At 42.5% G+C, this 21,408-nt stretch overlaps 1 protein-coding gene across 1 annotated transcript; it reads right to left on the reverse strand.

Moving 5' to 3' along the window:
* Nucleotides 1–12,513: 12,513 nt before the first annotated feature.
* tbx19 (T-box transcription factor 19) lies at nucleotides 12,514–18,884 on the reverse strand. The gene is made up of 8 exons (XM_036545524.1): nucleotides 18,640–18,884; nucleotides 16,797–17,061; nucleotides 14,915–15,049; nucleotides 14,567–14,628; nucleotides 13,505–13,566; nucleotides 13,231–13,407; nucleotides 12,989–13,112; nucleotides 12,514–12,754 (listed from the first exon to the last, which is right to left on the reverse strand). The coding sequence occupies exons 1-8, from the start codon at nucleotides 18,882–18,884 to the stop codon at nucleotides 12,514–12,516; spliced, it is 1,311 nt and encodes a 436-aa protein (XP_036401417.1).
* Nucleotides 18,885–21,408: the final 2,524 nt, after the last annotated feature.

The following is a 21,408-nucleotide window of genomic DNA, read 5'->3' on the forward strand; positions in this document are numbered from 1 at the left end:
CCCGCGCGCACACACGCACACACACACACTGTTTCTGCATCTTCAAGATTATAGAATTTTTCATTAAAATGTTGATCGTCAGGTACATGTTTAACACTAGTATTAATAATGTTTTCCTTGTAACGACCTTGTTTTGATACGTGTAATACCGCTGGCAGGTGCACCTGCAAGTAAAATGGAAAAAGGGGGAAAAACTGCAAAAAAAAAAAAAAAACTAATTTATTTTAAAAATACACATACACACAGCAAAACGGAACCAACCTGAGCAAAGCCACAGAAAACTGTCATCTATACACGAACAATTAGGCTGCAATCACAGAGCCCTGTTTGAAATGGAGAAATACAGATCTGTCTATTGTTAATGTGGTAAATGACAAGAAATTAAGGCTCATCAAAAATCTAGCAGTTTATACGACACACAGATCATTTTTCACAGTTTACACAGACTAACAATATTTTTGGGAATAGGTGACAGCTATACTTCGCCATAGGCCTATGACAGTTTTTAGTGTAGCCTATATCATCGTGAGACATTGATATGGAAGGAATGTGCACCACGTAGGTCTACCACTTAGCGCGAAATGTTGAAAAACATTTCTATGACAATATAGAGATGACGGGGCGCAGACTCAAAACCCACCTATTCTGACTATATTCCGTCTTAATATCCCCCGGAACTCTGGCCTCCTCAGTGTAGCAAGAGATTAGTGATAAAACTTGATGCCGATTTGAACGGAAACGCCTGGTGTCAGTATTAACTTTTGCCGCTGGAAAAGCATAGTGGTAACCCGCTGCAACCGCTAATTTCCAGCCAAATGCTCAACCCGATCTAGCTTGAAATTGGTGGTTGTAGCATATGGTTGTGCGCCGTGTGACAGCTTTTATCCCCTTTGCGGCAATGTCTTCCGTAATAGAAGTACGTTTCAAGGATGGCTCGAATGATTCAATATAGATCTATGTGGCTGCTGGTTTGAATGCACATTTTGTAAGTTGCTCTGCATAAGAGCGTCTGCCAAATTAATAAATGTGAACGTACGCTCACAAACATCCAAAGGGCGTTTAATTTTGGCAAGTATGTGCAATTGAAGGGTTTCCAGCTTCAAGTTTCTAGGAACCCACATCACAGAGGACCTCACATAGACAATCAACTCCACTCCTCTGGTCAAGAAGGCTCAACAGTGGCTCTACTTTTTAAGGACACTTAGGAAGACCAACTTGTCAATGGAGCTGCTCGTGTCCTTCTAACACTGCTCTGTTGAGAGTGTATTGACATACTGTATTACAGCATGGTATGCCAACTGCACAGCAGCAGACAGGAGAGCTCTCCAGAGAGTCATAAACACAGCCCAGGAAATAACTGGACTCCCCCTGCCCTCACTGGAAGACACCTTCAGATCACGCTGCCTCCGCAGAGCCAGCAACATTCTGAGGGATGCAACTCACCCCTGCCATCACCTCTTTCTGCTGCCATCTGGAAGGTGCTATAGGGCCTTAAAGTCCCGCACTTCCAGGCTCAAAAAACAGCTTTTACCCCAGAGCCATTACTGAACTGAACTCCACAAAACACTGACCACTCATCCTGGATATGGATAGTTGTTACACCCATTCAGCACATACAGAAGCCCAAGTCTTCTAACAAGGATTTCTTTGAAACTTACATCATGTACAATGCACACACGGATGCACGAACACAGAGTTAAATACTGTACAACCCAAGCCTATAAGAAGGAAATTTTCTGACATTGACAAAATGTTAAGCTGTTGATTGCAGGCTGAGCTCTTTGTTACACAGGTGAACATTGGCACATCTACCTGCCTTATCTGCATATTTGAGGTCAACAACTTCTCCAAGGAATTCAGCTGGTAGTTGCTGAAAGGACTCGTCAATCAATCATGCAAACATAAATTCAATAGTGCTCAATCGCCCTATCATTTCGTGCTCCCTGAGAGCTGATTTTCACAACATCCCTCTCCCAAAGTTATTTAAATTCATCCATTTCACAGACGATCCCAAACAATTTCATTAAATCAATACGCACGCATGATCAGCTGGATTCCTGCACGTTCCTCCCTCAGACGACATATAGCTGTACGTTTCAAACTGAAACAAGCCAACCAATATCTGAAGACGTGTATTTAAAGATACCGTGGGAAATAACTATTCAATTCGCACTTAATTGTAAGTCACATGAACAGTTACACGGTTTCCAGACGTCCAAGTCTGAGTAAAAACGAAAGTGTTTGCAAAAAATGTGCGAATTCTGACAGCAATTAAAGTTTTAGCATCAGGAATATTTGTGCTCTAGGTGCAAGGCCAGAATGGTGCTCTACTTCTGTATTGCTCTTTGAGTTTTAATGCTGCAGCCACATGCAGTTATAACCTTAGGTTGTGAAACTAGGGTTAGTCAGCATGAAAGCAGAATAAATCACTGCAGAGGCCGTGCTCAGAGTGGAGGGGAGTGAAAAAAGAGCTCTTCCATCCTGACGATGGCACTTGTGACCCCTTCCTCATCCTTCCTCACACACTTTCTGGCAGCGTCAGCAGCAGCTGCATCATGGGACACACTTCCTCATTCTTTGGGCCTTGTGAGGCCAGTAAAATCCCCATAACTGCTCTTTCCACACCACGGGCTCAGCACCTACAAAGATTCCCCAGACCCACAGCGCATGTGCTGTACAAAGGCAGACTGCGTGAGGAAACAGTGGAGAGTGGGTGAGGTGCATGCGTGCAGATGAGATCTCCTCTGGAAAAATAGCCATTTATTTTGTGGAAGTGACCACCTGTCATGTTCATATTTTCAGTTGTTTACAGATGGGACACTTCCATTCATGTAGTCAGCCAGGCCAGCAGGGGGAGCTATTCTTCTGGCTGGGTCCCATAGCCCAGCAATGTCATGGCCACCCAGTTGAAGCATCAAATACAGAGCCAGAACAGGTCAATCTCATTGTTTCCTGAAAAATAGTATGTATCTTAAATACTGGTCTGTCTAACAGTTCACAAATACCCACAAGTAGCATGAAAAGCAGTTTCGCTTCAGCATGGCATTGGCCACAGGTAAACAGTACAGTTTTCATGGCACTTGTCCATTTTTTCTTAGCGATTCTTGTAACGCACATGGCAAACCCAGATTTGTACTTCAGGTAATTCTCACATGCAAAACCGAAGGAGCCAAACCCTGGCTGGGGACCTATGTGTGGGCCTGCTTCTCCTTTTATTACTCTCAGAATAAATTTTCCCAAGACTCAGCCCCAGGGCTGTGAGCTTGAGTCTCAACAAGTCGATCGCAATACATCTCTATAGTGGCACTGTCAATGCCAGCTGCAAATTACAGCAGGGAGCTGTTTTTCTGTCTCAGTACACACACAGCACCTGAGGCATTTTGGGGGAACTTGAAGACACATTGGCTGCCTTACATTGCACTGCTAGAGTACAAGCTCAAAAAAAAAAAAAAAGTGAAGCCTAGCTGTTTATTATGACACCACAGAAACACGCCCATGGCAGAGACAAATGAATCTTTTCAGCAATAGGTAAGCAGCTTCATGACTCCTGCACACACTCCTATGCACACCCGTACACACACAAACAACACACACATAATATACACGCCCCCCCTTCATGCACATACCACCCCCCCCCCCCCCCCCCCCCCCACACACACACACCTGCACTCAAACATACCCACCCACATATTACATGGCAAAGAAGTGTTGGGGAAATTTGTACCAAATGTTGGGGAAATGAACCAAAAGCCAAAAGTCACAGACAAATATATTCCTAATCAACTGGGTCCTTTCAGGGCAGTTATTTTTTGAAGATGGGGGAGGACCACCTGAATGTACCATAAATTGCAGGAAGTGACCCCATAAATCCTTGAGAACATACAGTATATGGCTTAAATTACACTGGGAACATTAGTAGTGCCTAAATGAGGAACATATTAGGGATCAGATTATAATACTATGCTCTATGACAATATTAAAAGCCTGTCAAGAATGAGAGACATTAGTAACGGGTGACTAATGTAATTTACCTTCTATTAACCAAGAAAAGATGTTGTACATTATTTTACAGAAAATATTACCTTTTCTACCAGAGGCAATTCATGCTGTGACTTCTTTTTTATAATCCTGTCAGAATATGCACTGGTGGTCTGCTGGAGCCACTGGGTTCATGTGAATACATGGTCAGCTGTATGGTATATTGGAGTGTCAAAGCCACCCCCTCCAGATGTATGGTTTTTCAGTTTTAAATGAACCAACTGTCAAGCCCAGGAGAAGTTTGACACAGCTCTAGGCACAGTCTAGACTATGGGCAGAGTGACACTCTGGGTTGAATGGTCTGTTCTCTTCCTTAAACTTATGTTCTAATGAACTTATTGGAGAAGATATGACACAATGGCTGTGAAAACTCCTTGTGATAATTGCTCTTTGTTGATAAGAACTGAAAAGACAAAAAACATAAAAAACTTTTATAACATAAGTGAATAAATTATGTTCAAATTGTGTTAACAGTGCAATATTACATCTTGTTAAATGTTGCCCACAGTGATATAAATTGTAGCCTGTATTTTACAAGGTATGTTATAATGCAATTTGTGGGTTTTGACTGAATGTCTTGTGTGTGTGTGTGTGTGAGCGCGTGAGTGTGTGTGCTTGTGTTCTCAGCAGTTACACATATTCCAGTTTGGCAGGCAAATAACACGAAATAAGAGTGTGGATGTAAGGAAGAGCTGTCTGTTGCAGTTAACCTTTATCTCAGGAGTCAAGCCAAGTCAAGTTTATTTGTCCTAACACATTCAGATCCAATAGAATTCAGGCTGTCACAAAGTGCGTTTACAAGTACCATAGTTGATTTTCCACAGGGAATCAAGCAAAAAAACACCAGGCCAGCTGGGAAAAACTGGACAATTATTCCGTGACTCCTCAAGCCAGTGAGGTGGACAGGGGTTGACAAGGTGGCCCTGGGCAGGCTTGGCCATCTGACAGAGTAACAAAGGCGCCGTAATCTTGTTCCTTCTAGCAGGAGCTCTGGAGCCCTGGGAGGGGCCCTTATTAGGGACTTGTACCTATTGTCTTGCCTGGGATATCTCGTGGGAGATGGTTTCTATTCACACGAGCCGAGATTCCTGTGGGGGCGGAGCTGTCACTCCTTCATGCACTGAAATCGAACACAAGTTTTCAGTTGTGCCTTGATTCAAAGCGAGACTGAAAGTGCATGCCTCCAGTCTCCCTCCAGGCTCCCTCACATGCAGGTCAGGAGGCTCAAAATGTGAGACGTAGGAGTCCACACGAGGCAGATAACATCAGATTGTCATCAATGTCTGCAAAAAAGTGAATGCGAAAAAAAAAACCCATTCAGAGGGTTTCTGCTAGACCCAACAAACACTGCAGCGAGGCCCACACTGCTGGTGGAGGAAGCACGGATAGTACAGGGTTATGCGGTTTTGCAGCGCAATGATGCAATAGCCATCGGTTGACCTTATTTTCGAGAAGAAAAGGTCTGCGAAAATGGCTGTTCGCTTTGGCTACTGAAGCTAAAGCGCCCTGTCAAAGCCGCCCACGATCAATGGCAGGCATTTCACTGTGCCTGAGGTCTCAGTGCTAGTGTGTAGGACAGTCTACCTTGCATGTCAGGCTCCCAGGTCTCTGCGAAAACCTCTGCGCTCCGTGACCCAGCATCATATTTTATCGGCGGGCGGCAGTGTAGCATAGTGGTTAAGGAGCAGGACTCGTAACCGAAAGGTTGCCGGTTCAATCCCCGCTGGGACACTGCTGCTGTACCCTTGGGCAAGGTACTTAACCCACAGTTGCCTCAGTAAATATCCAGCTGTATAAATGGATAACTTACCTATGTAAGTCGCTTTGGATAAAAGCGTCTGCCAAATGAATAAATGTAAATGCAAATGTAAATCATGTCCAGCGCCGTCTTTGTGAGAGTGAAAAGCCATTGAATAACCCTTCAAAAAAAGAGAGAGAAAAACAATGTTACTACGGTCACTGCAGTATCAAATACACAATACTTAAATGTAAAACAGTTGATACAGTCTCCATGTTACCTAGAATACATGAGTCGTCCACACAAGCAGGCAAAGGGAAAAAAAAATTTGGTCATTTACACAAATTTTTTGTCCGAAGTGCAATGTTTTTGCGTCTGCTAGTTTATCTGAGGTTTATCTGAAGAATTGTGTTCTGGTTTGTTTTAACATCACGGCATGCCTGAAGTATCTGTCATAAGTGCACCCTGTGAATTGTTAAACTATCAAAATAAATAAAAATAACAGGCCCGAAGAAGAAATGCTAACTACTGACTCTGTGGCTGAGAACCATAGAGACACATGGCTGAATGTTTAGATTGCCGCAGCAATGTAAATGTCCTCATTTGATTCAATATGTAATTTAAAACAGTGTCATTCTGTGTGAAACCAGACCCACCTTGGCCCCTCAGATATTTAAGAAAACAATTCTACCGTTGAAATAACTACATGGGCAAAATTTGAATTTGGGGTCTGAAATAATAACTATTTGAATTAGCTACGTTGTTTTCCCTTTTTATCTAAGAACCCTTTTTTCCTTTTTTTTGTTGTCAGTAGTCAAACTGTCTTCCACTGACATCATGTTCATAATATACAAATGTCTCCATCATTGCATAACTGAAAAATGCTGATCCTAGAATAATGCAATGCTATGTGTGTGAAGACTGGAGGAAGAGAGACATGAAAAATCAAGTGTACAGGCCAGTCTGTAATAATTATAATTGTTTAATATTGTTTAATCAATACAAAGAATACATATAAAGGATTAATTGGCATTGGTAGCCAGTCTTTCTTCCATTTAGTCACGTGTTTATGCAACCTTTCTTTCATTCATTCATTTCAATGTGTAAAAGTGCATTATTTAGAAAGAATACAATCACAGAATGCATCATTCATTCAGTCCAGTCATTCACACATTCATTTATACATTCATTCACCCATTCATTTCCACATTCATTCATTTAAGCATGTAAAGGTGCACTGATAACAAGGAATACAATCCTATAAATCCAGAAGTAACTCTCTTAGTTTTGTCTTATTTTTGGCAATATATTCTACTGACTCCTGTATGAGCAAAGTGTCACAACAGGGTCTTCATTGGCCGCCCCCCAAAACTTGACTTGCTGTTTTTACCTGACATGTGGTTTTGAGAACACAGTATCACTTTAAAGCAGGGGTTCCTTTCGAGCCCAGGACCCACTTAACAAATGGATCATTTTTCTTGTGACCCATCCCAAATGAAAATGTAGCATATGGTAAAATCTGTAATCAGCAATATATTTTATCTCTGATATATGTGAATATTCCTGCATGTACACTAGCTGGTGTGGTGTTTAGTTTGATTAGTGTATATGTCCACGGAGGGGGTATGATACAGTATGTGTTTTATACATGTATCTTGGGAGCCACCCCCAACGGGTCCTGACAACACAGTTTAGGATCAGCTGCTTTAATAAAAAAAGCATCTTGCAGCTTTTCAGCTGAGCTCTCAGTAGAACACAGTTGCCACCTTGTGGCAGTTTCACCTACCTACTAATTAAATGAACAAGCCACAAGATGAGAGATGAACTTCAACTAATTAAATGAGCCCTCAATAATGCCCAATCTGCACATTTACCAAGTAAACTCTCTTAGCCAAAGCAACATACACAGTTTACATTTGTATATTTCATCCATTTATGCAGCTGAATATTTAGACAGCAATGTGTCATCTGAGAATCAAACCTGCAACCTTTGGTTTACAAACCCAGTTCCCTGTCTACTATGCCATACTGTTTTACATGTGCGTGTGGATTTTGGGTGTAAAATGATTCTATATCTGAACAACAACAAGAATCATAAACTGTTTTGTTGTATTGCCAAATGCCTTTTTGGACACTGTTTCTTTTTGTAGAAATGGGTGCGCTCTGATTGTTTATTGTTTTTTTTTTTCACATTCCCCATTCGTAGCCCTTTGGCTTACTGTAAATGCTTCCAGAGAATATGCTAAACCAAGTTGATTACACAGTGTAAGATAGAGAGACTGAAAAGTTTGTAAATTGTAGCTATTTTGTTATTCCAGCTATATCAGGAAGATTTAGCTCTGTTATTGAATTGTGAGGAAATTCCTAAATGAGGCCAATGTATTTAGAGATATGAAGTGTGAAATGTCTCAGAAATATAGCTATTCAGGGGTGCATAGTGTACATAATAGCAAAAAAAAAAACTATGCACAGTGATGGGAAATGCTTTAAAAAAATTTCTTGCCCTTCACCTCATTGATCTGTGACTCTGTTTCTGGCAAATCAGAAAACCTTCATCTGATTCTTATCCTTTCTTGGTCTTTGCCTAAGTGGTGGAATGAGCTTGCTGTTGTGGTCAGGACAGCTGAATTGCTTGCCACATTCCATAACAGGCTGAGAACCCACTTCTTCAGACAGTACCTCATTTCCCCTACCCTCATGTGCTCTCGTTCCCCTTTCATGTAATTTTTATATACAGTATTATAGTTTCGTTCTTTGTGGGACTTTTTGTAGTTTTTTTTTCATTCTAATAATAAAGGAGATATTAAGTTTCACTTGTTGTGCTGAAATATGTCTTGTACAACATTTGCATGCTCTTTTAGTAATTGCACTTTGTACTTTTGCACATTTGCACAATTGCACATTGGAAGTCGCTCTGGATAAGAGCATGTGCTAAAAGACATAATGCAAATGTAAATGTGAATCACATTGCAGTGTTGGGGTTTCATGATACAAGGCTGATGAGGAGGACTGACAGCCAATGAAAAGTGACTATTCTATGACAAAGTGCTCTAGCAGCCGTCCAGTGGAACCACTGCACCAAAGAAGCACCAAGAGAACCATGAAAGAAGAAAGACAAGGTGGCAACAAGACATGAGAACCACAGCAACATGAGGATGATTAGGCAATAAGGATAATATGAGGGTCTCTGTGATTCACTGTTTATTCAGCCGTACCGTTTTACTCTGAATATTGTAGCTGGTACCCTGATGTGGTGACACATACTGTGACACATACTAGAGATGTGTTCCCTGGTTACAAGTGTAAGGTCAATTTCTAGTCAGACCGACATTGGGTCAAAATGCTGCCATCAGTGCCACCAAACAAAAGCAAAATCCCATCAGTGGGCGGTTACACCTGGCCTATTTATTTATTTATTTTAACCCAGCCAATTTCAGCTCAAACAAAGAACATTAAACATCTGCTGATGTCTAGAGAGAAGCTACAACAGTATGAATATATGCAGCATACACTGACACATATACACAATATCAGTTACTCATATTCCAATTTGGCAGGCAAATAACACGAAATAAGAGTGTGGATGTAAGGAAGAGCTGTCTGTTGCAGTTAACCTTTATCTCAGGAGTCAAGCCAAGTCAAGTTTATTTGTTATAACACATTCAGATCCAATAGAATTCAAGCTGTCACAAAGTGCGTTTACAAGTACCATAGTGGATTTTCCACAGGGAATCAAGCAAAAAACCTCAGGCCAGCTGGGAAAACTGGACAATTATTCCGTGACTATACACAAGATTATCATGAGTTTACTACCTGGAAAATGGAAAATATGACAAATTTGCAAATGTGCTACACACTGAAAAATTAATGAAATAAAGCTTTGCAGATGTCTAATCCTTAGTGGATGACTGGAAGAAGTTCCAGGAAGGACAGCATTCACCATTTAAATTTATTCCATAACTTTATTCATAGGATGGATGAACTTCGGTGTCCAGTCTTCATGAGCATGCTCGAAAAAAAGGAATGGCAAATATGAAACATCTACCGAATTGTTATAGTAGTCCGGTTAGTTTACAGGTAATGAACTAATGAAACAGAAACTTCTAGAACACCTCACTCATGCAGAGACTCAGTGCTGGGAATCTTTGACTCCATTGCTAAGGCTTAACGTCCTGTTTACATCTTTAGGAAGCTAACGATTACTGTTGTGGACAAAGCAGTTCCACAAAACTTCTATTTGATGGCATCACTGATAAAATTTCCACAAATGAGTGACACAGGAGGCTGCTAAGACCCAGACAAGATTAATGATTGGTTACTTACGTAAAGGCGTTGTGACCCGCTCACCTCCGTACTAGCCTAAACTCGTTGAGAGTATAATACGATTCCTGTGAAGGGGCCAACTGAGACTCGACTGTTTAACTCAACGTTTACTATGCAATAGAGTCGACCTCAGGAATGCTGAATTTAAGGTTCGTTAGAACGACAGCGCTACCCTCTTGCCTAGAAGGGTAAGTATACGTTTCAAAAGAGTACCAAAGAGAACTCCAATATTAGTCACGCTTGCTCCAATCAATAATTCAGTAGCGCACATGTACCGTGAAGTAACATTATGGCAAGACAATATGATATGGAGATAGGTGTTGTAACTCTGAGCAGGGGCCCAATTCTGTCTGGCACGCAGAGACAGACAGACAGACAGACAGAGAGAGAGAGAAAGAGACGCACTGCTATGTCTCTATGCATATGTATAATAAATTCCAACGATTTGAGTAGATACCAGATACGTATCCCCATTAAGCATTATCCTTAAACGGGCGACACACAGTGTAAAGTTTGTAATGATGATTGTGACGGGCGGTGGATGCCTGCATCACAACCAACTCTACTACGCTGCACGAGGGGCCTGAAATTGTCCATTTGGTATGGGCCCAGTGACGAGTTAATCCAGCCCTGGATATCTGACTCCTATTTACACCGAGAACAGGAACCAACGAGAACGCGGAGAGCGATCTACAGCCCTGTTCTTTTTTCTGAGAGCGCTGGCCTCTCCAGGGATAATTAACCGCGCTGGGACTCATCAGCCACCACTAAAACTCTGGAACTGGTACAGAACCGAGTGCGTGCGAACCCCGATTCGCGGTGTGGCTTGCCAAATCTCTATTTACGGGCTGAGGGGGCAGTTATTATTTCATTACGCGCATGTGAAAACAACAGATTGGCTCTCGCACGCGGTGCCCCTGATTAAAATAACATTTTCAAGAGGGTAAAAATATTATGGTGTTATAATTGGCTATCTCTTTGTGTGTTGTTTCACAGCGAAAATAAAAAGACCCAATTTACAGTAGATGAGAGAGGCGGAGTAGGGAGTTTGTGTGTGGGGTTCACAGCGAGACTCGGAGTGTCTGCCAAGGATCTGGTGCACCGGTCGCCGCAGAGAATGCCTCAAAATGCTATTTAATTGGGTGACTGCGAGACCAAATATTAATGTAATAGTTGACAAAGCATCGCTTTAGCTTCCCTTCCAGGTAAACAACTTTCGCATCCACGCGTCAGCTCTCTGATAATATTTAAATTGCGAGTCTGCGTTTAGGCAGTACTATGACCATGCAGCAAACATGAAGGCCTGCAAGCGTCGTCACGGTGCATCCGGGAGAAGTAACATTGTTAAGTCGCACATGATGTAGTTCATCTAATTTAAACTAAAGTGATTTTACTTTAGTAAAATTGGACTTTAGTTTATTAAATACGGAAACTGTATACTGCATACTTTCAGGTACAAAAGGTAAACGGCACCAGAGGACATCTTTGTCTGCTCAAAAATTACAGAAAAGCAGTGACTGATTGAAATTTCCTTTTTGGTGGGGTGTTGCCTGAGCAATAAAGTTGATTGCATTTGTGATACAGAGCTTCAGGCTGAGAGAGCCGCTGGTAAGGACGGATAGTTTGTTGAACAACAGCAGTGTGCGTACACCTTCTGCAATCAACAACGCAGCTCGACCATCCCAACATTTATTGCCTTTATGAAACAACAGTACAGGTTCATGCACAGTTCAATATTCAACACCACGTTACTGACAGAAAAATGTCTTGTCTTTGTTTCTTATTGATTACCAAAGCAACATTTATCACTGTTATAGATTCAGATTCATCAGTACTTCATCGGTCCTTAAAAGACGAAAATTATGCTCAGCATATCTCACACAAATAGCTTTCTATGGTACACATACAGTTCAGTTTGTGAAAAGTGTTTCATGACTGTGTATCTAATAAAAGCTATAGAGATTCTTCAACTGAATGAAACCAACTGCTTTTTCATCCCCTTCAACCCATATATAATACCTGAAGTGGTCTTAAGCATAAATAGAGAGTCAGATCAAATGTTGACACACACTTGCATGTTTATGAAGCTGATCACAGAAAAAACAGCATAGCGATAGCATGTCTCATATAGATATAATAATGGAGGAAAAGCAGGAACAGTACAACAAAGTCCCTTAAGAAAGAGCACAGGATTCATTACAGTTGGTCATTGCATTGGAACAACACGCTATGTACAGGCTGTGTGTCAGCCTCAGGCATTTGCTCAGGGTACCATGAGTTAGCACAAGTGTCAGCAATTCTCTGTGTTCCAAAATGAAAGTGTTAGGAATGTGGGAACCCCATAGATAAAAGACAGGGCTGCTGATAAATGACAGGGATGTTAAATCCAGGGCTGGTGTGGCAGGAAACGCCCTTCAGAAGGAGTGGGTGGAGATGGCCGCCCAACCGGCTCCGCCCAGCCTGATATGAGTGTGCTGCTCCACTCCCGTCTCCATGGCAGCAGAGGTGTTGCCCTGCAGCAAGGAGCATGGAGAGGAGGTGGCTGAGGTCCCACCGGCACGGACCATCTGCCCCTGAACACAGCTCACACTGCCCACTGCTGGCCCGGAGGAGTTAACGCTGCAGCTGCTCACAGTCCACAGGCAAGGGTACTGGCTGAGATAAGAGAGGTCAGGGGTCAACAGGGAGGAGCATCTGGTGAGAGTGTGCTATAGCCACTGATGTTCCATACATCGCCTATATTCTTGTCCCTGTGCTTCATGCTGAACATTTTGTCTCTGCCTTTGCTGAAGCTGCTATGATTTGCTTCCTCCCTATGAACATTCTAGATGGGGTGTGGTCTCACACACACACAAACACACACACTCGCACAGAGGGCTCCCAGCTGACCTGCTGCTCCCTGGGGAGGGGGAGGGAGTGGTGACGGGCAGCATGCCAGGGTGAGCTGAGGGGGAAAGTGGGGTCCAGCTCTCATGTCCTGGGAACACCTGTAAGCCACTGGGACTGCTTGACCCTAAGGAGCCCAGTGGAGACAGAAAGAGAGCGGACAAAGAGAGGGAGAGATAGTATGTGCAATTTAAAACAACCAAAACATACATCTGGCCCTGAGCCCCAGCCGATCAGATTGTCACCTGAGCCATGGTTGCGGTGGTGGATGTAGGAGGTGGGGTAGGGGGCGGGACGATGGCCGCGGAGCGGGGGGTAGCGCTCGTATCCATGCGGGGGGGTGAGAGGCAGACCCCCGCTGTAGGGGTAGCTGCCGCCGCTGGAGGTGCACAGCGTGTCCGCATTCGAGATCAGCCAGCCACCTACTGACAGGAACAGCACTGAGCGTCAAACTGCACAGAGCCCCGGGGCAGCTTAGCATTCTGGAAATGACTCGATTGGCTAGCTGTTTGGACTCACAGTGAGATATACCAACATGCTGGCTCTCATTCGCGGCCTCAAGCACATTCTTCGGATGGTTCCTGTGGAAAGGACAGCCGTGTCATTGTGACATATCACAGATGGACAATACACATGTGATCCCACTCTGCTTCATAAAGAGATTACTTCCCATATTCAAAAGTACCCAACAGCAGCTGATGGACCAGTATAGGTTTATTTCATTCTAAATGTTGTCTGTATGGGACCTATTGCAGCGATTCCGGCGACCATCAAATCAAAATGGACCGCACCCTTTTAACGAAACACCGAATGGAACGCGGGGCGACCCAGAGAGGCGGCGGGATGAGGAGCCGGTACGGAGAGAGCAGACCGGCGGTGGGAAAACCGCGGGTGTCTTGCGCTAACGAGGTCGGGGTAGTAATCGAGGCTGGCATTATCACGTCCCTGTGAAGCACGCGCCGCGGCGAGCGCTCCCTCCTCCAGCCCCTCCGTGGCATGTCATCTTGCACGCCGGCCGTCGGCTCTCGAAAAATTTCACGCACTTCACACTGCCTCACCAATGAGCTTCTTAGCGATGCGGTCAACTCCAAATGCTCTGTAATTGGGCGCCTAATATCCACACTGCCCTACCAGCCTGGACTGTGGGAACCCTGGTATGAGATCACTGACAGCTCCAATTCTTCTGGCTTAATGTGAGAGCCTTACACTTGAATGAGTGAAACTGCTCTGTTTGTGTAAACACAGACAGGCAAAGAAACAATGATCAATGACATACACAATGATCAACACTTTATTTACCCCCAGGCTACAACTGAATTAATATGATAAATCATACAATTTTGTTATTTTACCCAACTCTATCAAAACTCACACTTCTTGTAATTTAAACTGAGATTAAATTCTGTACATTTAATTATAGAAACTTCATTATTTTGGGTCTTGACCAAAAAGCCAGTCAATTTAGCATCTGATACCATTTATGAGTTACTTAAAGCAGTCCTAATTACACAACAAAGTACTAAATGTGATCCAATTTAATGTCCTTCTGCTCAGTTCTGAATCTGCCTTTCTTTTGCTTACCTTTCTTTGGCATCCAAGAAGGCTTTTGCAAAGGGATTGTACTTTATCTTCAGGGCGGTGATCTTAAAGAGAAATAAAACTCTTTAAAATTCATTTGATCAAGCCATTTAACAGGGACAAATGGTGACGTTTTTGCAGTAAAGCAAATGAGTCAAGCAGCATGTGAACACTGCTGTATGGAACATAGAGATCCCATGCAAGCCCCCCATCTGGCCCCCTCCTTCCTCCACACATTCTGAATTTCCCATTCTGATAGGACAGAATGTGCCCCCCACCACAAACACACACACACACACACACACACAGGCGCGCGCACACCCCAAACTTCCTTGATGACCCCAGGCTAACCTCCTCATTCTGATAGGCTGTCACGGCGATGAACTGTGTGTCCGTGAAGGAGATGTTGGTGAGCATTCGGTGGCTGCCCCCGACACGCACAATGTGGATCTGGGGTTCGTACTTGTGCAGGGAGTTCAGCATGATCTGTAACAAGGAGGGGCAGGACTTTAGTCTCCAGCCACAGGACCTCAAGCACCAATTACTGCAGGGAACCTTAGCCCTGGTCTTCAGCAGCGGCCACATAATATCAATAATATCAGATTTCACAGCCTTCCTTAAATCATTCCCAGAGAACCTGAATCTGCTGCGGTGTTGATTCATTGAATCGGATGCTTAAGTGCTCTGGTGGTGTAAAACTCTGCTATGGCACACCAGGACCAGGGTCAAGTTTCCTTGGTTTACAGTGTTCACTGACTGAGTAACAAATGAGTTCCTGCAGCATTTCCCAAAAACTTCAGCTCTGGATATTGGAAGGATGGGGGAAAAAATGCATGGGAGTCCAGTCTATCTGAAGTTTTCTCCTGAAGAGAATTGAGTACAGTGGAAAAAGTTTTAAAAAAAGAGTTTTGTTTGATGATTCATGATCTTTTCCATAAATATATTCCATTCTGTATGTGTGTGTGGGGTGCCGGGGGGGTGGGGTTGGTGGCTGAGATATGAGCAACAGTAGCCCCATTGAGAATCATTAAATCTCATTACATTTTCCCAGCAGCAGGGGGCGACAGAGAGAAGGGGCTGACAATGCTGCTTCTCATATGTGCACTGAGTTCTCTCTCCAATTTAACAATTATAAAACCCCCGGGGGAAAAAAAACAAACAAACAGTTTTTCATTATAATTGAGGGCATTACTTCACCTTTCACATTGAAATGACTGAAAAGGACCAGATATCCATCAGCATGGCTGTTTGTTGGATTTTGTGTGTGTTTTTTTTTCTCCCATTGCTTTTTTTCCCTGAACATCTAAGGACTGAGGGCTAAATTGACTTCCATATAAAAAAACAGGTAATTACCATAATGTACAAATAACCACTGCAATTATTTCATTTAGGACTGGTTCTCACTCACGGTCCTGTGTGCTGCCAACAGGGCATTTAAATGCCAAAGAAAAGGAGCAGGAGGGGGGTGGGGGAGGGGGAGTGGGGTGGAACTGGTACATGTAAATACCAACAATAATTTAGCTCTGAAGCCATACTTGAATGAAGGACGCAGGTCCCATAACGTGGCCCCTGAAAGCCAGGATAACCACCTGAAGCACGGCTCTCTTTTTTAACAGCAGGAAGTCCATTAAATCCCAAAAGTGGCAATTAAGAGCTGTTTATTCCTGTTTACATGCAGTCCCAAGGGAACAAAGGGTCTCCATAGGTAAAGAGGCTTGAGAGGATCCCACTAATTGTATAAATGCACACTTGATATTTCTCCATGGCAGAGCCTGCGATTAGAGGCCAGCCAAGGCTCCTAAAAGCCCCGCTTCTCTTGGGTTTCCAAGAACGCTGATGTCTGAAGGGATATCAAAAGTGGGCAAAACCTTTATTTCCTCCAGGTCTTTTTGTGCGGCCAAAAGAACAATGTTAGACACAGAAAATTGGATTTACCTCTAGGTCACCCAGCATATCTAGCATGTAAAACACTTTGAAGGGATGTCTGGATTATGAGTCAGATTATGGCCTGGGTATCTGAGAATTCAGAACACATGTTTTCCATTTGTACTAGACATTGAGTTCAGTTTTCTCTGAATTCCAAAGAAATGTTCTGACATGGTACTGAGGCCAGACCTATTCCTGAACTGTAAGAATGACATTATGACGGAAAAGAAAGGACAGAGAGAGAGAGATTGAGAGGGGGGGGTGAGGGAGAATGAACAGACAGACAGGGAGAGTATGTCTGAGGCACCTGTCCTCCTCCATTCAGCTTGTTGGTTAGCTTCACTTTACTAAAAGAGACAGGTGCTTTCATCCAGTGTGCCCCGAAGTTGGGCGAGTCGGGGTGGATGTACACGCAGCTGTGGCTGTGGGGTTCAGGCTTGCCAGCAGGAATCCACTCCCCGTTGACGTACTTCCAGCGGTGGGAGTCAGCGGGGGCGAAATCCAGCAGGAAGGAGTACATGGCATTCGGGTCCAGGCCAGAGACACTAACCTTCAGAACCGGGAACATTCGCCTGGGGACCAAAGTCCCAAGCCGAGAATCAGACCACAGGAACTCACTCCGGCTACAGTCCCAAAAATGAAAGCCTTTCCAGCTTTTGTGTGGCTGTTCACTTTTTTGTGTGAAAACAAGTTTTAAGTGGGGCTATTCAGAAACATGCAAATGGATGGACACCTTCCAGCCCACCTGACACTCTGACCCCTCACTGAGCAATGGTCAAACCTCCTGTCGCCTGCTTCAGAGTAAACACAACAACAGCCCAAATCTGTTATCAACAGGGCCATTAAAACAAATTGAAATTACCCCTGCAGTACATCTATTCTCACAAAAAGGGCCAAACTAATAAGCCAGTCATGGACATACAAATAATTAAACAGCAAAATCAATTTTTTTTCAAAAACTTGAGTTTCAACACTTACAGGCAGATATGTTGATTGATTTTAACTTCTTATTTAAGGTCATTTTCGGTTTTGAGAGTACATTTGTAAGTAGTTGTGATATTTGGCAATTATAAAGAACAACGTTAAAAACAGGAAATTAATTTAATTATTTACATACACTTCTAATTGAAACAATTTACCAGTTATCAAAAGTACATCATTCCCTGATAACCATGTTTTGTAAAAGAAGATGTTTTATTTTACCATTATATGTGGCTTTCAGCTTCAGTTGTTAATTGCTCCACATCTTATACGTGATGGCATTTTCATATTATAATTAGAAAAAAAATTGAAGCGTATATTAAATGACCTCTTTTTATACATTTGTCATAATTATTGTATATATGTAATAGTTGTACAACATTACCAACAAAAGCAGCAGCGATAATGAAATTCATTCTGACTAAAAAGCGAATTAACAGTTTTTTAATATTTAGTCCGGTGTTACTGAATTCGGATAATAGTAGCCTAATGACAAAATGTCAATACCGATATTACTATATTTCTCAAACAATTCAAATCTAATAGAGCATCTAGATGGTTTTTAACTGACGGGTCAAGATGAGTAAACAAATATCATTCCCATGCGAAGCGTTTGTCATAAGCGCAAAAATCAACGACAAATATAAAACACAAAGCAAAATATTGTCAAATTTTCTTATGAACAATAAGCATAAAACAACAAGCAAATTAAAGTAAATTAAAATCCAGACTACGTATAAAATCTGATTTATTAAAAAGATGCAGTAAGTAGGCTACACTCAAATGTAATCAATAAGAGCGAATTAAGGTTCTACCAACTTCACAACTTCACAAAAATAGAAACTATTGGAATGGTATGTCTTGAATTTAAGATTTACTTCATTTGTGGATGAGGTCCGAAAATGTGCCTTATTGAACACATAAATTTAAATTTAAGGAAAATAACTTTCTTGTGTTAGGAAATATGCGAAAAATGAATGACCTATGCATATGTGATCAATAATTTCCATGCAAATATTTTAGAATGGTTTTAAAATCGATTTGTCTGCGTGCGTTTTCCTCGGTACTTGCTGAATATATTAACTCCAAAATAAGATTAGAGCGAATGAATATAATCACTCAAAGGGATTACAGATACTGCAGTACTCATCGGGCAGGGCAGTACTCACCTGCCGTTCTTGGTGACGATCATTTCATTCGTGACCTCCTTAAATTTCCGCCAGAGTTCGGCCTCCTCCAGGTTCACTTTGAGCTGCTTCTCCGTGGGGTCTCCCTTTTCGCGACCGGCCTGCAGCTCGCTCTCCACCACGCTCAGCAGCCGTGAGATGCAGCAGTCGCTGCTGCTGCTGCTGCTGCCCCGCTCGCCCGCTCCTGCTCCGCCGCCCGCGTCGCTCAAATTGCCCTCCACCTTCATCGAGAGACTAAACTTTCAAAGTAATACAGTGCAGAAGACGCGGCACAAACGAACAAACACACGCACAGACAGAAAACGCTTTTAAAAAACAAACAGCTGATCTGCAAAACTGTCTAAAGTGACATAATTCTTGTTTATGTGGGGTAGCCTATAGTTAAACTATAGCAATGCGTTTGTAAACGACGCAAATATACATTTAAACAGTCTAAACATTTCCCCGTTGGTTCCGTCCCGTTATGAAAATGCTAAGCCTCTTTATGAAAACATGACACCTTCTCCCGGAGTGAGCCGATCTGCCGGTCACATGGTCGAGAGCTGATTGATCGTTGGCGATTTTAATTAACGGAACTTGCTTTCTAAACCATTTACATACCAAGCCCCCTTTTATTTCCTTCCTCTAATTATAAGGGCTAAACAACCTGCTTTACCTTCTGATTATATTTTACGATCTCCTGCACCACCCGGGGTTTCATAAAGTGCAGAAATGAAATCTTTAAGCGTACCATTAGTACAGTTTGATTTGAATAATACTTATTTACATCAATATACTCCTGTCTATGCTTTAGACATAGTTGACCCAAATTTAAACTATTGAATACAATTTGATAGCCTTTGTACCTCATGTGTGAAGTGCTCTTCAATATAAATGGTGCAGACCTGTATGCATTAAATTATGCATGATTTGAATCATTGTTGAGGGGCGGGGGCGTAAATTTCAGTGTTGTGTTGGTTTAAAACTAAACAGCATTAGCATAACATGTATACATTAGTCCGCTAATCTAAATGTTTAAACGACTTCATGTCAGTTTGCGGCTGCGGGAGAATACTGAGAAGACTGAATAGAAGAGAATTTCCAGCACTCTGGACAGAGAAAAGGTTGTGTGCGCGCTGCGCGGCCGTGAGCGCGGCGAAGTAGGCTGTTCCGCTACTTTTGCGAGAAAAGCGAGGTACAAATAACATAAAGTGGCAGGAGATTGACTCGGCTGAATGTGTTTTCATTTATTTAAAAGAATGCACACTAAAACCGTTCGAACACTCGTCGAGTTTATTACTGCATGGCTATGTCTTCATAACCACACCGATGCCCGTTTTATAATTACTTTTTGTGTTAATGTATTGGGCGTTGAACTATTCACAATCAAAGGTAGAAAAAAAAAACAAGTGTTCTTGTCTTCAAGGAGTTGTTTCATCGGATCCACTCACGATACTTTTATTTACAATAGATACAAGCAGTTCTGTCAGGCCTGACGCTATCGGTACATTAGAGACTTCAAAGGAGCTCTTACTTTTCATCAAACTCTTTGAAATAAGTAGTACATAGTCTCAGCTACTGTTATTCAATTAGCAAATAATTTAGGATGAAAGCCAGGATTCGGATCTGATTTTTTGCTGGGTTTTATCTAGTTTTGTTTTGTTGTTTTCTCCAAAGGTCTCCATTTTATGTTTCGGCGAATTCTGTACAAATGTAACGGATCGCTTCACAGACTGCTGCCATATTAATGCCATATTAACCTCCGGACCATTTGCCAGGAAATGTCTGAACATACGGTAGGTTTACATGTCAAAAACAACGGGACATTTGCAAAAAAATAAAATGACGATGATATGTAAATAAAAAGGATAAAATAATTGACAATCAGAGATTAAAGATTAAGACCAAGTCGTCGGTATCCACCGTTATTAAAATCAAACGGTTTGATCCGAGCTCCTACCAAAAGGCTGGTGTTCTCACTTGTACGATGTCACAAGAACTAAGAACCCGACACCAAGCCCTGTGTTTCTCTCGCGTACACACGACTGGCAGTAAGCGCACAACAAAGGGTTTACCCCATTCCGAGTAAATCGGGACATAGAATCAGAACTAGAATCCACCTCTACATTATCCCTGACACCTGGAGCAGAAAGCAGCGGCACTTAATGTTCTTTGGTGGGTGGGAAACCCGATCCACCATCGGTTCAGACGTGACCGGGTGAACCGCTGCAGTCACATCTGTCATCCCGGTCTTTTAATCACAGGTAACCCGGCCGCAGAGATTAGTGGATTTAAAAAGATTTAAAGAACATAAAGGTTTCATTAGCGGCGCGCGTGTGCGCCCGTCAAAAGTCAGAAGCGCGAGTTTATTTTTCAAAAACAAGTTTCCCCCTTTTGGCCAATAATTCCCACGTCACATTGAAGAGAGCATTGTGCATCAGCAGGCTTTATGGTCGACTCGTTCCACTACAGCAGTAGATTTACATATATTTTCTATGCACACTGTGGTGGTGTGTGTGGAGCTATCCGTGTGATGACGAGTGTTTTACATTATGATCGAAAATAGTAAAGTGCGCCGTGGAATAGTTTTTTGGCCAACACATAGGTGTCCACGTGACAAAGGCGTTAACGACTATTCATGTTTTGTAACGCATTTCCTCTGATATGCATCTATCTATCATGTAATGATAAAAAATCATTGCAGCTGAAAGCATATTTCTTTCAAAATTTACTGTAACCACCCAATAATACAAGTGTCAAGAATTACATACA

This window comes from Megalops cyprinoides, chromosome 14 (genome assembly GCF_013368585.1).
Source record: "Megalops cyprinoides isolate fMegCyp1 chromosome 14, fMegCyp1.pri, whole genome shotgun sequence".
Lineage (NCBI taxonomy): Eukaryota > Metazoa > Chordata > Actinopteri > Elopiformes > Megalopidae > Megalops > Megalops cyprinoides.

What these genes read in the sequence shown, in the direction of transcription:
- tbx19 (XM_036545524.1), bottom strand. Translation starts at nt 18,884, where the DNA reads ATGAAGGTGGAGGGCAATTTGAGCGACGCGGGCGGCGGAGCAGGAGCG. An exon ending in ATCGTCACCAAGAACGGCAG is followed by an intron (nt 17,062 to 18,639) that starts GTGAGTACTGCC and finishes TTTGGTCCCCAG; the next exon opens with GCGAATGTTCCCGGTTCTGA. An exon ending in CAGCCTATCAGAATGAGGAG is followed by an intron (nt 14,629 to 14,914) that starts GTTAGCCTGGGG and finishes TTTCTCTTTAAG; the next exon opens with ATCACCGCCCTGAAGATAAA.